The sequence below is a fragment of the Poecilia latipinna genome, unplaced genomic scaffold (genome assembly GCF_001443285.1).
Source record: "Poecilia latipinna isolate Pla-1442-1.1 unplaced genomic scaffold, P_latipinna-1.0 Scaffold58, whole genome shotgun sequence".
Taxonomy (NCBI): domain Eukaryota; kingdom Metazoa; phylum Chordata; class Actinopteri; order Cyprinodontiformes; family Poeciliidae; genus Poecilia; species Poecilia latipinna.
This window is the reverse complement of record NW_015112674.1, coordinates 208,745-226,615: the sequence shown is the minus strand read 5'-3', so window position 1 is coordinate 226,615 and position 17,871 is coordinate 208,745. Positions and strand designations below refer to the sequence as shown.

Genomic DNA, 17,871 nt, shown 5'->3' with positions numbered 1-17,871 from the left:
TCTGCTGATGTAGAAAATAAAAAGCTGCAATAGCCTGGTTGCATAAGTGTGCACACAGTGAAACGAATCCCTTAGCAAAGCGTCTTCTGATTCGGTTTCAGCATTGAGTGTTCCTGTGTCTCACCAGCCACCAATTACAGTGAATCTGATCAGCCTGTAATGAAATTCAGCTGAAATACTTGGATTTTTCATCTTGCGATGTGGAAAACATTTGCATTCTTTAACTCAAGCCATCATTTTCAGACGGGTTACAAACAATCGCAAGAATGCCATTGCACAAAAGTATCAGCCAGGAGAAGGGTACAAATAGATCCACTGCTTTATTAAGGCACTATAGTTTATATAATAAATTGATCATTTTTACCAATTGAAGGTTTGCCAATAGCTGCTGCAGCTGGTGCGGTTCTCTTTCACACTGCATTTGTCAAATGATCCAAACCCTTTAAAAACCTATTGACTTTCTGTTGGGGGCGCTGCACCAAGAGCCACTGAAGGAAACAACATAAACTCTGAAGACACTAATCACAACTTCCTTCTTCATAAAATGTGAACAAAAGTGGAGTGGCTTCAGATTTTATTGGTTTTAGTATTTCTCCTTTGTCTTTGGAAAAAGACCATCAATCATTTCTCCTGCTAACGGGAGACTCACTTGTTTGTTTTGGGGTATTTACCCAGAATGCCCTGCAATGTGGTCCACTTCCTGCTTTTTCAGCAGCCTCCAGTTTGCTTGGCGTTCACACATTAATTTGAATCATACCAGAGTTCACTTCAGCTGAACTGAGATCTCAGTTTTTAGACGGACCAATGTTTGCTTCTTTGTTCTGAGTCAGAGTTCGATTTTGCTTGTTCACATCTCCCCAAACGAACCAGACTTTCTAGGCACACAAACTAAATTTTCTATTAAAGTGAACTGAGCAGACCTGGTGTGAATGCACCCTAGATTTTATAGAACTTTTGCAGTGTAGAGATCATAAACATTACCAGGAAATGTTCGGTATGTTGATAGTCTACTGCCAGAGAAGTTCTGAAATTGAATAAAGAGGAGTTTTAAAAATGGCGTCCACATTTATCCATCCACTTTCTTGCAGCTTTTTTTTTCATTACAGCAGAATTATTTCTTTGTCAACTGAATAGTACAGGACAAATGTTCCATTATATGTGAGTAAAGAGGTCAGAATAATTTATCCTGGTCTCACTTTTGTTTTTGTTTTCACAGTGGGGTGTTGACTTTTGAGAGCAATTGTAGAATGAAAAAAAAAATATTGCTACTGGCTTGAATAGCTAACGTTATCTGCATCCAAAACAAGCTAATTGTGTTCTGAGAACAAATGGGTTTCTAAAAATCTGAAAACAGCTGGTGTTTCCTGACTATTTAGCATCAGTGCTTCACAATGTTTTGGATTTATCTTTTCATCTTTTAACCTGATGTACAGTGAAACATGTCATTCCTGTAAATTTGAAGAATTCCTCCACCACATCTCCCCAGTTTCATCAGAGGACATCAGCCTTCCAGGAAGGACGGTTGAGTGACCATTAGATGCTTGCTGTTTCATTTAATGTTGGCGGAAAGATTTATTGGCTCACACAATAAAAAAAAGAAAAAGTGTTAAGAGATAGCATCCTGGTAAGGCTGGAGCTAATAAAAATCAGAGTGTGTGAAAGTGAGACAGGCTGAGAAAGAACAAGAGGAGGAGAAAGTTACGGCGTCTTGCTTCCCGTCTTGTTTCTGCTCCGTGGCTCTTCTTTTGTACCGAAGAAAGGAAGTGAGGGAAAAAAAACTCTGCCAGGAAAGTTTATAATGCTCTAAAACCTGCCAGGCACTGGCTTTTATATATAAAGCCTGTAAATTTACTGGTTAATGTGTCAATGGTCCCCTCCACACAGCTGCCCCCTGCTACAGCACAGAGCAGGAAATGATGAAGAGAGGAGCAATTTCACATTTTACCTCGGCCAGCCTTGCCTACTGTCACCTATTCTGTGTCACACACACACACTGTTAGCATTTTGTATGCCCTTCATCACACTTCCATCCCATGTCTTTCGTTTACGAACATTTTGCATGAACTGACAAACTTCTGGCTTTTCACATCTTGACTTGGAAATCCACAGATGCATGAGCTTTGAGATGCGATTTTTAGTTCTCTGGAATCCAGACAGGAAGTTCCCTTGAGGTAGAACATGGAAGACGACTTGCTCAGTGCCTGACGTCGTACTTGTGTGATTTAATCCCAAACTGCAGAAAATCTCACTCAAGTGCTCAGTACAAGATAATTCACTTTTTCTTAAGATGATATACAAATGTATACATAACCCTAACAGTGCCAGCTTTGAAAAAAGAGGTTTGTGGAAGAAAAATGTCAGTAAGGTTATGCAAGGACTTGTTCTGCTTTTGTGACATTGAAAATGTTAATTTAATGTTTAAAATCAAAGCTAGCGATGTTTTCATAAGTAGATCCTTCCCTATATGTAGATATGAAATGATGCAAAAATGTTGGAGCTTGAAAATCAACTATTTAGGATAAATATGAAAGGGAAGAAAAATCTTGTTTGCTCACTTAGATGAACAATTACAAGTGCTTCAGATTTGACAAAACTCTTTTCAAAGCAGGTAGTAAGTTAAAGTCTGATCTCTATTTCTTATTGTTTTTTGGCAGCTGGAACGAGCTGGACTTTACATGTTTTCTGTGTAACATTTTGCCAAAAAGGATAAGACAGAGGCTGAGTAGGTTTTTATTCCCCATAATGTGAAGAGGAAAATAAAGCAGTCTGACTCCGGTAAACTGGAAGCACTACCGTTGCCTCGCAGTTGATGAAGGCTTCATTTGAACAATCTTCCTGATAAATTAGTCAAGTTTTAGTGGGATAAACAAAAGCAAGCAATAAGATCAGATGAGTGCACTTCTGACAAGGACAGGAGAAAAGAGATGCATCATTTGATTACTGAGAAGCACTAATGGGCCCCCATATGCCTGCTCATTAAAAAAACTTTACAGAGCCAACCCCGGTATTAAATCTGGAATGAGTGACTGTGAAGATTGTCATGTTGTCAGCTGTCAGGACGGGAAAATAACACAAATCCCTCAACATCTGTGGAACCACGCTCCCCCTGACCTCCTGAGTTAGATCTGGAATGGTGGAGTGTCTCTTCTCAGAGCAGGGTGTAGCTGTGTGATAGCGCAGGCAGCATGCGAGCCGCAGAACAGCAGCTCCAGCATGGCGTTGCGTGAAGCGGCATGCCGAGTTTTGTCGTTTTGCCCTGCTTGTTCCTCACAGGCAGGTGCTGCCAACGTACGATAGCCTGGACGAGCCGTCAGTCAAACGCATGAGCACCATCTTCACCTCCGCCCTCAACGTGGTCACCATCTTCTACATCACCGTGAGTAGAGCCGGCACTTCTCATCACACCTGTCACTCTCAGCATTAGCTCTACCTTTGCTATTGGAGCATTTGCTTTTAGCAGCAACTGGGGGTGCACTGATCGCAGCCAATCACAGATCTTTAAAGGGGCAGTATTATGTGTTTTCCAGACACATAGTGGCATATTATAGCATAATCAATTAACTATGTTAATTTCAGTTGTTATGAAAATGCTATAAATTTCAAATATGACTGAAAAGAAATTTTACTTCGTAACGTATCGCCTTGAAATTGGGCCTCTGTCTCTTTAAAACCTCTTGCTCTTTCTGGAACTCTGCCTTTCAGGACGTCATCACAACATGGCTCCTCTATTAACCCTTTAGTTGAGAAGTAAGCTCCTATAATGAGCCCAGCAGATGTGCAGTTCCACCTGGTGTTTGCTAATTGCTGCTGGGTAGTCTGAAGGAGCTTGAATGGGGGAGTTCCTGAGGAAAGCTGCTCAGTGAGGTGGAAGCTTGGAAACTGCAGCTTGGAGGAGGAGCTATGTCTTGAAGGCGGGGCTAGGTCCTCCCAGGCGTTTTGCACACCTGAGTGGTTGCCATGGAGATCAAAGGATTTCTCAAACATGCTTGAAAGAATCAAAGCAACACTCCAAATATGTTTTTGATGAGGGAATAACATTATAACATGATGTAAAGCTCACAAAAGGGGATCTTACATAATACTTTCAAAGATGTGACTTGCCATTCTTTTGGAGGGTGGGGATGGGGGGTTGTCCTGAAAAGTCACTAAATATAGCAAAAGGTTCCTAAGGTGTCTATTGTTAATCTATTGGGAGGGTTTGTCAGTCAGCTCTCTCAGAGGGGACAGTAGCTGATTTTCAGACATTTGTATTGTCCATCCAAATTATTGATGGACCCCAAGTAACCCCTTTGAAACGTTCAGACATGAAAAAAAAAAAAAACTACATTATTTTGTCCCACCCTCCTCAACACTACATCCTTTGTTTTTCTGTCCACCAGGTGGGCTTCTTCGGCTACGTCAGCTTCACAGAGAACATCGCTGGCAACGTGCTCATGAACTTTCCATCCAACCTGGTGACAGAAATGATCCGGGTGGGCTTCATGATGTCTGTGGCCGTTGGATTCCCCATGATGATCCTGCCCTGCCGCCAGGCCATCAACACCATGCTGTTTGAGCAGCAGGTAGGGTTAGAAAGCGTTTTCACTCACCATCAGAAGGCTGTTTGGGGACGTCATCCATTTACAGACATTTGAGTTGAAGTTTCCTTCAGAAAGTATTCACACCCTTGTGTTTTCTTTCTTTTTACACCTTATTAGTTATAACCACATATTTCAGTGTATTTTATTGGAGAAATATAGAATGCAACACAACTGCAAACCCACTGAGAAAACACAAAACGAGAGGAAATATAAGAATTGTAAGTTTCTAGATGTCCAGAGCTGGTTAAAAACTGGCATCAAGTAGTGTTGACTCAGGGAAGCCCCATACAAACGCAGGCCAGGCTTCAATTTAGCAACTATGTTCTTGTCTGTGTTTGTCTATTACATCACATTCCAATAAAATATGTTAAAGCCCGTGGGTGTGAAGTGTATAAAAGTTGTTATGAATACTTTGGAGAAGCGCTTATGGAACGTTAATGATAAACTTGAGGTGTCCCGATACAATTTTTTCTCTTCTGATATGATACAGATATTACAGCTTCGGGTATTGGCCGATTCTGATATTGACCCGATGCCATATCAGCACAGATGGATACTTTATTACTTATTTTATAGTGTGATGTTAGCAAAGACTTGCTTCCAACAGTGTGCTTATGTAGGAGATTTTAGATGCAGGCCGATATAATCCCATACCTTTTTTTGGGCTGATTTCAGACCGATTTCTAATATCAGATGGGGACAACCCTGCAATAGACTTCTTTCATTTACTCTCAAGACACAAAAATCACCTTCAGTTTTGTAGATTTTTAGTTTAGTTACCCTGAGTGGTTCATTAATTTTTTTTTCTCCAATCTGACTTCTGGTTCCGTCTGACAGCAGAAAGATGGGACATTTGCTGCCGGAGGTTACATGCCCCCTCTGCGCTTCAAGATGATCACCCTCTGCATTGTTTTTGGCACCATGCTGGGAGGCATTCTCATCCCTAATGGTACATCCTGTGTGTGTGTGTGGCATTGACTGAAGGGTTTAAAACGACGTACGTGTGTGTGTGTGTGTGTGTGTGTGTGTGTATTTTTGTGGATGTCTTTAAGGTGCATGTGTTCCTTTCTGTGGGCGGGGTAGCTGGGGAGCTTTACGATGTGTGTGAATGTGACTTTACGAGTCAGTGACTGTCACACTCTAACACAGTCTTTAAATCAGGGGCCCAACTTTTATCTCCTTTTAGATAGGCTGACAGTTAGATAGGGCTGTTATTCTCCCCAGCTCTCTCTCTTTCTCTCTCACACACACACATATAAAATCACACAAAGACAAGTTCACATACACACCAGTACTGGCTCTCTGTCAGCTTCTTTAGGTTGCTTTACCGCTCACAACTCCAAAATGGTAGAGATGAAAAGGTTGGAAGGTTAGCGTTACTTTCCACTTCATTTCATCGTTTTTAGTTAATCGCTGTTTGTTAAAAGTCTGATTGGTTGCACATCCATGTGGACATACACACAAGAGTGTGGGGTGTGTTTGTGTATCTAATCAGACTAATAGACTGAGGAGAAATGCAGCGAGGATCCCGGGTAGAATGGACTCTAAACCTGAGCAGAACAATCTGTTGTCCGTCCCCTAAATGGAGGGGTTCCTGGGGCCCCTTGGCCAGCGCGGCGCTCCTTGAGGCAGAGCCTGAACTCCTGGGCCGCTGCGCCCTGCCAACAGTAGTAGCAGCCATTAATGATGGCAGACACAAGGTTAAATCTACAGAGGATATAGTTTAGCATAAAGTGCTGGACAGAACACTCAGTGAAGCTTTAGTCATGTTTTCAAAATTAAACACGGGATTATTTGAAATGGACCATTTCATTCACCATTGTATGATTTTTATTACTTTGATAGAACTCTTTTTTTTTTTTTTACCTATTCTGTAGATTTTTACTAGACTTTAAGCTTCCTGCTAAGAATTCTCTCATTGTTTTGATGGTTTCTTGGTAAATTTAGGCCACACTTGAAAATTGACTTAGTGATATGGAAGCTCATTTTCACCTGAAAAAAAAAAGTCCAACATAAATTTGACTGTCATAATTATGAAATCCACTCTGTTTCTATAAGAAGGCCTGCTTCTATGGAAGCCCATATCTCATAATCATTACTTTGAATCTCAAAATTATGACTTAGGAAATCAAAATTACGGCTGAATCTCAAAATTGTGACTTTAAAAGTTGAAATTATGACATTGTATCTCATAATTGACTTTGAGAGCCAGTTTTCAAAAGATGTAAAATTATAACTTTGTATCTCATGATTATGACTGAAAGTTGAAATTATGACTTTTTATATCATAATTATGACTCTGAAAGTTGTAATTAAGACTGAATCTCATAATTGTGACTTTAAAAGTTGAAATTCCAACTTTCTGTTGGGCTTTTCTTTTTTTTCTGCCATGGTGGAAATGGCCTCCTGTATCCTGGTGAACTGCTGCTCATCTCTGTGTTTGTCTCTTGACAGTGGAGACCATCCTGGGTCTGACCGGTGCCACCATGGGCAGCCTCATATGCTTCATATGTCCCGCTCTCATCTACAGGAAGATTCAGAAGAATGGCTTCATTTCTCAGGTTTTTCCTTCTTTGAAAGTTTATTCATCCTGTTGAACTTTGTCATGTTTCATCATAACACCACCACAAACTTTAAAGTTGTTCTGCTGAGATTTTAGGCGGTAAACCAACTATTGAAACTCTAAACTTTTAGTCATGACACACTAAATATCTACTACAGGTGATTTGTTGTTATTTATAAATAACCAGCATTTTTTGTTCTCTTTTTAGATTTTTAAATTAAAGAAAAATCTTTATCAAAACTTCCAACATGATAATAATAAATGTACTTTTAAAAATTATTACTGACACATTGTGTCCTTCTGTTGTGGAAGTTCAGTGCAACTGTTACGCGGAGATCGCATAAAAATACAACAAAATCAACATTTGCTAATAAAATTTCAAGGTATTTGGAGCCATTGTGGAAGGTCCAAAGAGCCACTCGCAGCTTGCAGGCTTCTGGTAAAGACCAAAAATTCACGTTTGTTCTCATTTGACCAGAGCAGCGTCTTCCACGTGTTTGGAAGCTAAGAGAACGTCTAATGACTTCCTGTCATAAGAAGCTGATTTCCTCTCACCTCTCTCACATAAACATCAGATTTGTAGATCTGGTGTTTCTGGTGCGTGATAGATGCTACGTTCATAGAACAAATGCGACTTGTATCCAACTTTTTATCAACAGTGTAAATGGCCCAATTTCAGTCTTTTCACCCCTTAAAATATCTAATTTGTGCAGCTTCCATATGTGAGACTAATTCTGATACGTATCTGATTGTTTAAAAAGTGTGGTCAGCCACAGCGTTGCATGAAATCAGATTTTTACGTTGTTGACGTGAGACGTGCGTCATAATTCTGCACCAGAAGAAACCAGGCCAGACATAAACAATTGCTGAAAAAAATCTGAATCATGAAATTGTGACTTCAGTCTGTTCCACTGAAGTGCCTCCACACTTGGCTCTGACTCCACCTCCAAACAGACTTCTCAACAGAACCTGCAGTCCGTGCTCCACAAAAGGCTGGTGTTATTAGTTGTTCTTTCTTTTTATTAGCTTCCCTCATGTTGTTTTGATCTGGTGACAGTCCTGTAAGCTCCCACTGCTTTAAAACCCAGCCATAAACATCGGCGTCCCTTATTACTTAAACAGTGCGCTGCTGTGTGACATCTGCCACCGCCTTCTGTGCATTCAGGTCGCTTTGGGGTTGTGACATCCAGTTTAAAAAACCACCCCCCAAGAAAAAAAAAAAAAAAAAAAAGAAAGAAATCAGAAATCAACATCAAGACCTGCTGTGTGAATGTAGCTCAATAGTTATCTTGCTGCCTGATGGTGAATCTCTACAGGGTCAAATAGTGGCTAAATGTGAAACACTTTGAAGAGGGGTAAATACTTTTGCTAAGCAGTGTGTGTGTGTGTGTGTGTGTGTGTGTGTGTCCTGTAGCTGGTCCTCTGCGTTGGCCTGGGAATCCTCCTGATCAGCACCTTCACCACACTCTCCGTCTCCAGCAGCAGCCCCAGCTACAAAGTCCCGGCTCCTCCTCCCCCGGCACCCAACAGGAACATGGCGCCTCCACCAAACCTCCCCGACCCGCACGGTAAAGATCACGACTTCCTCTAATGGCTGCCAGACACTTAGCCACTTGATGGACTGTAAATGAAAGTGGTTTTCTAATGAGCCGTGGAAACATTTACCTCAGCGGGCCGGAGCCGGGTCGGGGCCGTCTGCTGAGTGTGAGATTGGCCAGCACCACGGCATGTCATTATTTTCTGTAAAACACACCAGCAACAGAAAGGAGATGCTTGTTTCTTGTTTTGCTTTCAAATTCCAAAGGCTTGTGCAGCAGACTAAATGAGCTTTGTAGAGAAAAAATGAACCAGAGGCAAAGAGCTATTGAGATTAAAACAAAAGCACAGAACAGCCACAGAAGAATGTTATTTTTTTTCTATTTCACTGAGAAGAAAAGAGACAGACAGGGTGACTGGTAGTCAGACAGGCAGGCAGACAGGCAGGGTGAGGAGATAACCTCTTGATAATATCTGAAAGCAGCGCTCAGTGCTTGACATTGATGAAGCGGGATTGATGCCCTTCAAACTCCAGCAATTTCTCTCAGCCCCTCTGCCTCTGTTCATTTCTCCTACCAGCCCCCAACCCCTTAAAACACACCATGATCAGCCTCCTCTACCCTCATACCTCCTGTGGCAGCTAGAAAATGACTGCAGGCTTGACCTGTATGAAGCAAATGGATGCTGTGGGCTCAGAGGGAGATGAAGCAAACCAATGAGACCCGGAGAACATTGTTTTTATCTGGGTTTGCCGTTTTGGGGTAACACAGGAGTAAGAAGAGTCGTAAACTTCACAGTTCCTCATTATTTAAAAAAAATACAATAAAGGCAAAAACATATTTTCCCTATTTATTTCCTCTAATTTGTTTATTTTCTGTTTATTGTAGGGTGTCAGCGCATCCTCAAAAAGTCTTAAGATTAAATTAATATATCTAAAATAAAGATAATTATTTAGTCTCATATGTAGGTATGTATGGTAGTTTATTTTTCTGGTGGGACTTTTCTGTCAATCAAAAGTTTGAGTCGCACGCAGACATCTTTCTTACGTTCTGTGACTCCAGGAGGTTGAGGCTACGGCTAACTAGCTGCTAATAAGCCCTTGCTAGCTTTTTTCCTAAGTGCCAGTTGGTTAGACGAGTCGACGTCCGTCACGTTCTGTGCAAAAAAAATGCTTGGCACTACATAAAAGTAACGCAGTTTTCTTTTGTACATTTGTATCGTGATACAGGTCTTTAATTTAATTCTTAATAGTCTTAAAATTGAGTTGGTAAAACCTGCAGAAGCTTCGTGTTTCCTCCTGGAGCAAACAGTCCACCTGTTTTCTGTTAGTTTTGAATCGTCTTCACTCTTTTACTCTCAGAGGCGTTAGATATGTTGTTTTTGCATTTGCTGCCACCTAGTGGATCTTTTGAAATCAGCAGTTTTAAAACTAAAATACAGATGCGTCTTTATAAATTGTATTATCAAAAAACGTATTTGTATTTTACATAGATTAATTACACTCAGAGTGTGTACATTCTTATGATGATTATGACTGTCACTTAACCCCAAAATTAAAATTTAACACAAGACCAATAATAAGTTAGACAGAGGGTCATTTACAAGCCACCAACAAAAGTGTTCTGGAAGCAAGCTTATTGGTGAAAAGTTGAGTAGAAGGAAAAAGTAGCTTGATTTTCAACACAAATTAACACAAACTATATTAGTGCATGTTGAGTCTCTGTAACATACTGCAGGTGTTTGAGTTGATAAAGTTTTTCTTGTCCTCACAGATGCTGCTGCGGTCAAAAAACCAGTAGAAATAGAGAAGCCTGTTCTTCCAGAAGGGGATGCTGTACAGCCCGAGCACCCGCAGATCAAAGGACCCATGGAGAGGAAGGAGGAGGAAGTGGTGCAGCTGGACCGCCCCGAGGCCGGTAAGTAAGCTTAAGCAAACTGTGAAACGGAGTGGATCCGGAGCCATTTACGACCTCTGTCTGTTCGCTCTGCCGCAGTTGTGCAGGAGGGGGAAGCCCACCGCCATGAACCGCCCATCCCTCAGGACGAAGTGAGGGTCAACTCCAGGAAGGACAAACCAGAGCTGGAAGAGAAGAAGCAAGCTGAAGAAGGGCTCAAAGCAGAGCCACAAAGGGATGAGCCGAAGCCCGACCTGAAGAAAGACGACAGGAAAGAACAAAACGCTGAAGAGGCCGCTGGAAGGAAGGAAGAGGGGGAGGCGGGTGGTCCGGTGGAGTCCAATGAGGTGCTGAAGAAGCCGGTCAGAGAGGTGGGCAAGAAGGACTCTGCTGCACTGAAGGAGGTGGAAAAACCTGCCAAAGATGCTGCCAACGACATTGCAGCTGTAGCAGCCAATCAGGCAGCAGGAACACCAACCAAAGAAGCTGCCAAACAACCCAATGCTGCAGAAAAGGGTAAAGATTTAACAACTAGCAATATAGGGAATATGCAGCAATTCCCTTTTGTATGTTTTGTCCAACTTCTATAAAATTTCTGAACAGCTCCAGATGCTGAAGGAGAGCGTCACCCTGTGGCAGACGCTGGCGCAACCGCAGACGGCGGCGCAGCCGCAGACAGCAAAGACACAGCAGACGAGAAGATGGACGGTAGGTTCAGCCTAATTTACTGAACATGAAGTCAGAAAAAGTGAGATGTGGAGAAAAATAATGTGACAGAAGCAGCAGTAGGATACCAGAACCCAACTGGTCTAACCTCTGTTTTACTGGGGATGAAGCCTGTCGCAATAAGCAATTAAGTAATGAATCGATTAATCACATAAACTAAAAAGAACTTCACTTGTGATTTCTTAATATTTTTTAAAGTGAAATTTTGTTTACAGATACGTCATAATCCATTTTATTTACAGTTTTGGTTTCAAGTGGTTTTTATTTCCGTTTCATTTCTGATATTTCCAATGTATTCCAGTTCCAGTGTGAAGCATTCTTTACAAGATCACAGTTATTGGTCTTTGAGAGAGTTGACTGGCAGCATTATTCCATTACCAATATATGACTTGAAAATGGTCTCAACAATATTATCATTTATCACAATAAGAACTGGAGCAATTTCTCGTCCAGCAAAATGTGTTTCGGAGAGCTCTCTACATGTGCCTCTGTCCATTCTGACAGCCTTACAATATGTCATAATAAAACAGTATTTATTTAAAAAAGGTTCAATAAGATGTAGGGAATTAATTTGGTGAAATTTAACTCATTAAAAAGTTAAATACTTAAATATTCACAGCCATTGAACTTTGTCACATTGTGTCACGTTTCAAACTGGTCACATTTTGTCTGTTTATCTTTAGTTGCAGCCGGATGAGTATCTGGGAACAGCACCATTAAAATTCTGCCAGACTTTTAATAATAGAACATGCTTTGAAATAGTGCCGTGCTTGAAGGCTCATTAACGTGGTCACAGAGGAAGCTGGAATTAAACCCCAAACTTTGTGACTCCCAAAAGCTCTCCCCAAAACGGTGGGTTTGTTTTTGGAAGGAAAACGTTCCAGTTGATTTGAATCCAGTTCCAAGGCATCAGGCGCTCACTCTGAGTCATTTCTGATATCCTAAGGTGGAGTTTGCTGCTCCCTGTATTTAAGTTTATTTCCATGATGGGCTTTTCTTTAGAATTTCCTCAAACATTTTCATCTACCATGGCTGGAGCGATACTTTTCAACATTTACGTAGCTTCCGTCCTCTGAAGCTAAAAGGCTAATGATTTAAAATGAATGGAAAACAAAACCTGCAGGATAACTGAAACAATGTGCTGAGATAGTCGACCAGTCCGACGCTGTGATGCTCAGGTTCTGCCTCCCTACCTGTGCTGGTTTCCAGGTATGTTTCTACCCACTGATTTGGACAATCAGAGGAAACCATGTCAGAAACCCGGCCTGGTTCCCAAACAGCTTCCTGGAGTTAAAATCTAACTTTGATTCTTCTCTTCCTCTCTCTTTGCTTGTTGTACCTGAGGTGTTAAACACACGGCGATCTGATTTTATTCCCTGATTCTTGGTGCACTCGGCTGTCTGATGTGACTTGTTCTCTCTTATATTCCGTTTACTTTTCTCCTCCTCTTAACGCCTTTCCTTTGTTTCCTTCTCTCTGGCGGATTCAAATGGCAGTGATAAAAAAGCTGGTTGCAGGTATGGACTCCCTCTTTCCTTCTAGTCTCTGTGTCACAGTCTGTCACCACACTCACTCATCAGCTGATCAGTAATCATTACTTTAACACGCGGCTCATTTTACTAACCGCTGCATTAGTTGACTGATGGTCGTGAACGGAGATGCACCAAGATGGAGATGATTAAGTTTTCAACTTCCTCTGCCCTGAATGGTGACTGGCTGCTCCAAGGAAAATTTACAATCCTATTTTTAACAGTGATACCAATTTGTTTATTGAACTTTTTATTTTTAATCGGGGTAAAAGTATTGCTGACATATGGAAAATCTTAATTACGACACAAAGTGTTGTTATTTTTGTGGTCATGCTTTTTTAATAGACTTTTGTTGGAAAGATGCCTTTGCTGCACCTGAATCTTCATAACTTTCTACTTGATTTTAGTTCCTTTTTTATTATTTTCTTGTCCTGTAAACACTTTTGACTAGATAATTTTGACCCACGTCACACAAAGTTGGACCCCCACCCCGTCTTAGAGCTACGGTAAAGCTCTACGTTCTCCATATAACACACAGATAACTGCTACGTTATTAATGCTAACCCATTAATCATTAATATTAGGTACCACTTTTTCTGTTTTCATTCTAAAAGTTCAAATCCTTTTTAACAGCTATTGTTTCTCACACAGTGTGATGTTTCCTTTGAATATAAATATTACCGGCTCTCGTCAGGAAGGCTACAAAAACATGTCCATGTTTTCTAGATTTTGTTGCACTTTGTAGAATCAAACTGCTAAACACTTGACCTGCAGGTGAACAACTGAACCTGGTGCATCTCTGTTAGTGAAGAACAGATCCTCCATCCACCTTCTCCTCTAACGTCTAGTCTAGATTGAGTCCTCTCATTCCTGAGGCTGTGGTCCGTCACTCTGTACTCAGAAGTGTGTCTTGCTTCAGCTGGATGTGTGTGTGTCCGTGCAGAGGGCCAGCTGGACCACGCTGTGCTGCTGCAGGTGATCAAGGAGCAGCAGGAGCAGCAGAAGAGGCTTCTGGACCAGCAGGAGAAGCTGCTGGCCGTCATAGAAGAGCAGCACAAGGAGATCCACCAGAAGCAGCCGGGCGGTACATACACACACCACACACACATCACTGCTGGTTGGCTGATTTATACATGTGCTGAGCAGCTGTGAGTAATATTCCTCTGCATTGGCTACGTTCGTTGACCATATAATTGCAAAACTTAACGTTTTGCTTAATGGAAACACTGCAATTTAAAAAATAACTTGTTTTTCAATCAAAAGTTTTGGTGCTCGAATGGGGGTTTTTCTTTTTTTTTTTTGTTTTTTTTTTCCATATCAAAATTGGTTTATTTGGCAAAACTGCAATGGAAACACTTTTTTTGTTTTTTTGCATCACACGAGTCACATGACCAACAACTGAATATTGCCACTGGCACAAAATAAGACGGCAACGTCTTCTGATTGGCTGATAGATTGAATGTTTAGTGCCATGACTTAATTATGAATATATCTCATGTAAATGTTTAAATCCATCACTGCCATGATTTTAAAGACTTATTGACAACAATAATTCATTATTTTTGTGTGTGTAAGGAGCTGCAGATGTTGAGGCAGAGAAGGGAGTCCAGGACGAAGGAGCGGGGAAAGCCAAAGATCCCGGCGTGGGATCAGAACCGAAGGCAGCAGCAGCTGGAGAACAAGATGCTGCTGCTGGGGAGCAGAGAGCAGCTCCAGCTGGGAACGCAGCAGGCGAGGCCGCTAAAGAAGCTGCTGCCGCTTACAAGGAGGACGCCAAAGCTGCACCAGGAGGAGAGTCTCAGCAGCAGCAGAGCGAGCTTGGGGCCCGGGGGGTCCGGCTAGGGAAGAAAAAATCTGCAGAGCCTCAAAATGATCAGGCATCTCAGGTCAAAGACAAAGAAAGAAAACTCGATAAGGAAAAAGAAGCGATGGAAAACCTCAAAAAGGACGCACTGGACAAGGACAAGCTGGACGGACACGGAAATAAAAAGACTGCCATTGAGAACGAGCTGGAAAAGGAAAAACTTCAGAGGGAGATGATAGAGAAGGAAGTCCAAGTACGGCTGGCCAAGGAACTCCTGGAGAAGGAGAGACGGGAAAAACTGCAATTAGAAAGAGAGAGAGCTGAAAAGGAGAGGATAGAGAGAGAAGTGGAGGCACGGGTGGAAAAGGAACGGTTGGAACGAGAGAAGAGAGAGAAGCTGAACAGAGAGCAGGAGCTCGCCGAGAAGGCAAAGCATTCTGAGTACCTCCAGGTAGATGATGAGATCAACGAGAGAGCAAAGAGACAGCAGGAGGCGAAGGAGACTCAGGAGAGGCTGGAGCAGCTGCAGCAGGTTCTAGATCCCAGAAACGCCAAGGGAGACGAGGGCGAAGCTTTGAAAACGGGAGGAAGAGACCTGAAAGAAAAAGCTTCCTCCGAGGATGGCCCCGGAGCCGACGCCGACCCTGGGGCCGAGGAGCGCCTCCAGGGCTCCCATGAGACGGCCAGGGATCAGGGAGAGACGGATCTGAGGCGCAGGAAGAGAGCCCTGGGGCCCGGAGAGGCTGCAGGGCCCCCGGGGGACCCCAGAGGATCCAGAGGGGTCCACGGCCTGGAGCCCCTCCTGGAGCTGGGGGGCCAAGACCTGCATGCTGCCCTGGAGCAGCAGCTGCTGGCTGGGGGAGTGTTGCACTCCAGACAGATTAAACAGGCTGCAGTGGATGATGGAGCAGAATAACACACACACAAAGACACACACACGCACACACACATTCCTCCTCTCCAGCTTTACAGCACAAATCTGTAGAACCTCAGAACGCCGCTGCCTTCATCAGCCTCTGCTTCACAGCTGACTCAAAGTCTGCGCTACAGTCTGTAAATATTAACTTATTTTTGTCTCTTATGAACATTCTGGAAAGGTCACTGTGTAAATAGAAATATCTCTATGCAAAATCTGTCATTTCTGATCAAGAATATTCTGTATTTAATGTTAATATTTGTGTGGATGGAACCCGCCTCTAGTTTTCACGCTCAGTTCCTGTTCTGTTAAACCCGGTTGAGTCTCTCCTGTGTACATTGCAGCCTTATGAACAGCACATCAGCTGAACGTAACTCGTTTCCTTGGTGCCTTCCCTTTAATATGCTGCAGAACAGACTAAATGTGCAATTTTTTTCCCACACTTTTTTCTCTTTTCTCCCTTTACCTTCATTTTTCTACACAATAAGAATAAAATGAAGGCGATGAGACGTGCAGTTGGAAATCCTGTCTGTATTTTCTGGTCTCTCCTGTGAAGATCAAGATCATTTTTACAAGCAGATTTTTCTATGTGTAATATTTTGCTTATAAAAATATCCAATAAAAGATTTTCAACATTATTGATTGCTGGTTTGTATAAATATCAACTGAAATGAAATAGTTTGTCTTCCCTATCATAACATCACATCAAAGCTCCACTTGGAAAGTTTTCTCCCACAGATCAGTCCAGATGTGTCATCTGGTTTTCTTCTTGGCCTGGGAGACAAATGGTGAGAAAAGCTACTTATTAACCAATAATTCTAAATCCATTAACACCATTTCCACCATTACGGACTGTAACTTACTGCATTTGTAAAACAGGTCTTTAGTGCCTCAAACTCTTTAGCACACACATCCTTCTTCAGCTCCTGTTTGCCAGTTGTTGTCGCAGCAACACACTTCCCGTAAACGGCTGCCTACAGCAAACGATTAAAAAGAAACAAAGATAAGTCATATTCATTTTTATCAAATTGCAGGGAATATTTAGTTTCACCTCTAAAGTGGAGTGTCCATTTTTATTCACTCCAGTCATCGTGATATTTCTATATGGCTGCGTATTAAGTTAGGGGAAAAAAAGCAAGAGTGAATTTCCACCACAAAAAATAGATCTTGGTGATTTTCTAGAAAACACATGGAAGTTTCTGACAATGAAAAGTAGAAAATTGTAATATTTTCTAGTGAATTTTGACTTGCCGAACTCAGAAATATCTTCTTTATTTTCAAGAAAATTTCTGGGGCTTTTTTGGTAGAAAAGTTTTCTCATATATATATATATATATATATATATATATATATACACACACACACACTCGTCTGATATACTGTATGTCTATCAGGTTTCCACATCAAGGAAACTGAAACTTTTGTAATTTCTTATTTACGAAAAAAAAAGAAGAAAGCAATCTTTGTTGGATTGGAATGAAAAGTTTTGGGAACAAATTTTTTTGTCTATTTTCACTGATTTTCATCTGAATCTAGGTCCGCATGCAGGTGCGCTGTTTTTACGAATGAGATCCCGAGTGAAGCCAGTTTTATACTAGATTTTATTTAGGCAAATCAGTTTAAAGGAGTTGGATACAAATGCATGCCACACTTTGAAGTTTTGTGCTTTTTTTAATGTAATATTTTCAATTAAGTGCTATTAAATCGCCCCCCTTTTCTACGACGCCTTTAAAGGCGTATATGTCGTATATTACGACATACATCAAACTTATACATGAATACAAAATGCTTTAAAAAGTGCATATGTTTGATACAAATTTAGTAAATGAGACTACAACCTTCAAATACACACACGTTTTAGTTAATATTTTTGTTAATATTAAAACAGCCCAGAATGCACAGTGGAACAGATATTTAGGAAACAGTGTAACAAACAATGTAAACAAAGAGTACAGTAACCCCGTTCATCTGTTGGGGCATCCTAATGAAGGACAAACATGTCATCAACAAGCCTCATCATGTTGGATCTTACCTCATCTGCACACTGAGCTAACAGCTCAGGGAACCGTCTCAATCTCTCTCGGCTACGACTCCATACATTTGACCCCGACATGCTTTGTCCTTTGTGTTTCACATCAACAACAGCAAAAAAAGAAATTCTGTAGTGCCTATTGGTTTATCAAACTCACGAACAAACCCAAAACCTATTTAAAACAAAGATATCATCCAGTAGATGGTGTATTCATGTCAGCCATGGACAGCGCCATGTTGCAATCTCTGTTACATGAAGGAAAAAGGTCCGCCTCATAGTCTAAGTCTGAT

General features: G+C 41.5%; 2 protein-coding genes across 6 annotated transcripts in view; one reads left to right on the top strand and one right to left on the bottom strand.

Moving 5' to 3' along the window:
* Positions 1-16,187, top strand: part of slc38a10 (solute carrier family 38 member 10) — a 27,213-nt gene extending 11,026 nt beyond the window's left edge. For 3 of the 5 annotated variants that reach the window (XM_015055513.1, XM_015055503.1, XM_015055496.1), the window contains 11 exons: positions 3,274-3,376; positions 4,380-4,562; positions 5,418-5,529; positions 7,035-7,141; positions 8,558-8,711; positions 10,452-10,595; positions 10,674-11,090; positions 11,178-11,282; positions 12,797-12,817; positions 13,773-13,913; positions 14,405-16,187. In XM_015055513.1, the coding sequence (XP_014910999.1) occupies positions 3,274-3,376; positions 4,380-4,562; positions 5,418-5,529; positions 7,035-7,141; positions 8,558-8,711; positions 10,452-10,595; positions 10,674-11,090; positions 11,178-11,282; positions 12,797-12,817; positions 13,773-13,913; positions 14,405-15,549 (2,632 nt within the window). In that variant the 3' untranslated portion in view covers positions 15,550-16,187. The remainder of the gene's footprint in view (positions 1-3,273; positions 3,377-4,379; positions 4,563-5,417; positions 5,530-7,034; positions 7,142-8,557; positions 8,712-10,451; positions 10,596-10,673; positions 11,091-11,177; positions 11,283-12,796; positions 12,818-13,772; positions 13,914-14,404) is intronic. The other 2 variants (XM_015055531.1, XM_015055521.1) reach the window with 2 other exon arrangements.
* On the bottom strand, positions 16,070-17,871 carry ndufaf8 (NADH:ubiquinone oxidoreductase complex assembly factor 8). The gene is made up of 3 exons (XM_015055543.1): positions 17,582-17,871; positions 16,413-16,523; positions 16,070-16,323 (listed from the first exon to the last, which is right to left on the bottom strand). Exons 1-3 carry the CDS (start codon positions 17,660-17,662, stop codon positions 16,303-16,305), a joined length of 213 nt encoding a protein of 70 aa, XP_014911029.1. The 5' UTR covers positions 17,663-17,871; the 3' UTR covers positions 16,070-16,302.

What these genes read in the sequence shown, in the direction of transcription:
- ndufaf8 (XM_015055543.1), bottom strand. Translation starts at nt 17,662, where the DNA reads ATGTCGGGGTCAAATGTATGGAGTCGTAGCCGAGAGAGATTGAGACGG. An exon ending in TAGCTCAGTGTGCAGATGAG is followed by an intron (nt 16,524 to 17,581) that starts GTAAGATCCAAC and finishes CGTTTGCTGTAG; the next exon opens with GCAGCCGTTTACGGGAAGTG. An exon ending in AGACCTGTTTTACAAATGCA is followed by an intron (nt 16,324 to 16,412) that starts GTAAGTTACAGT and finishes TTTGTCTCCCAG; the next exon opens with GCCAAGAAGAAAACCAGATG.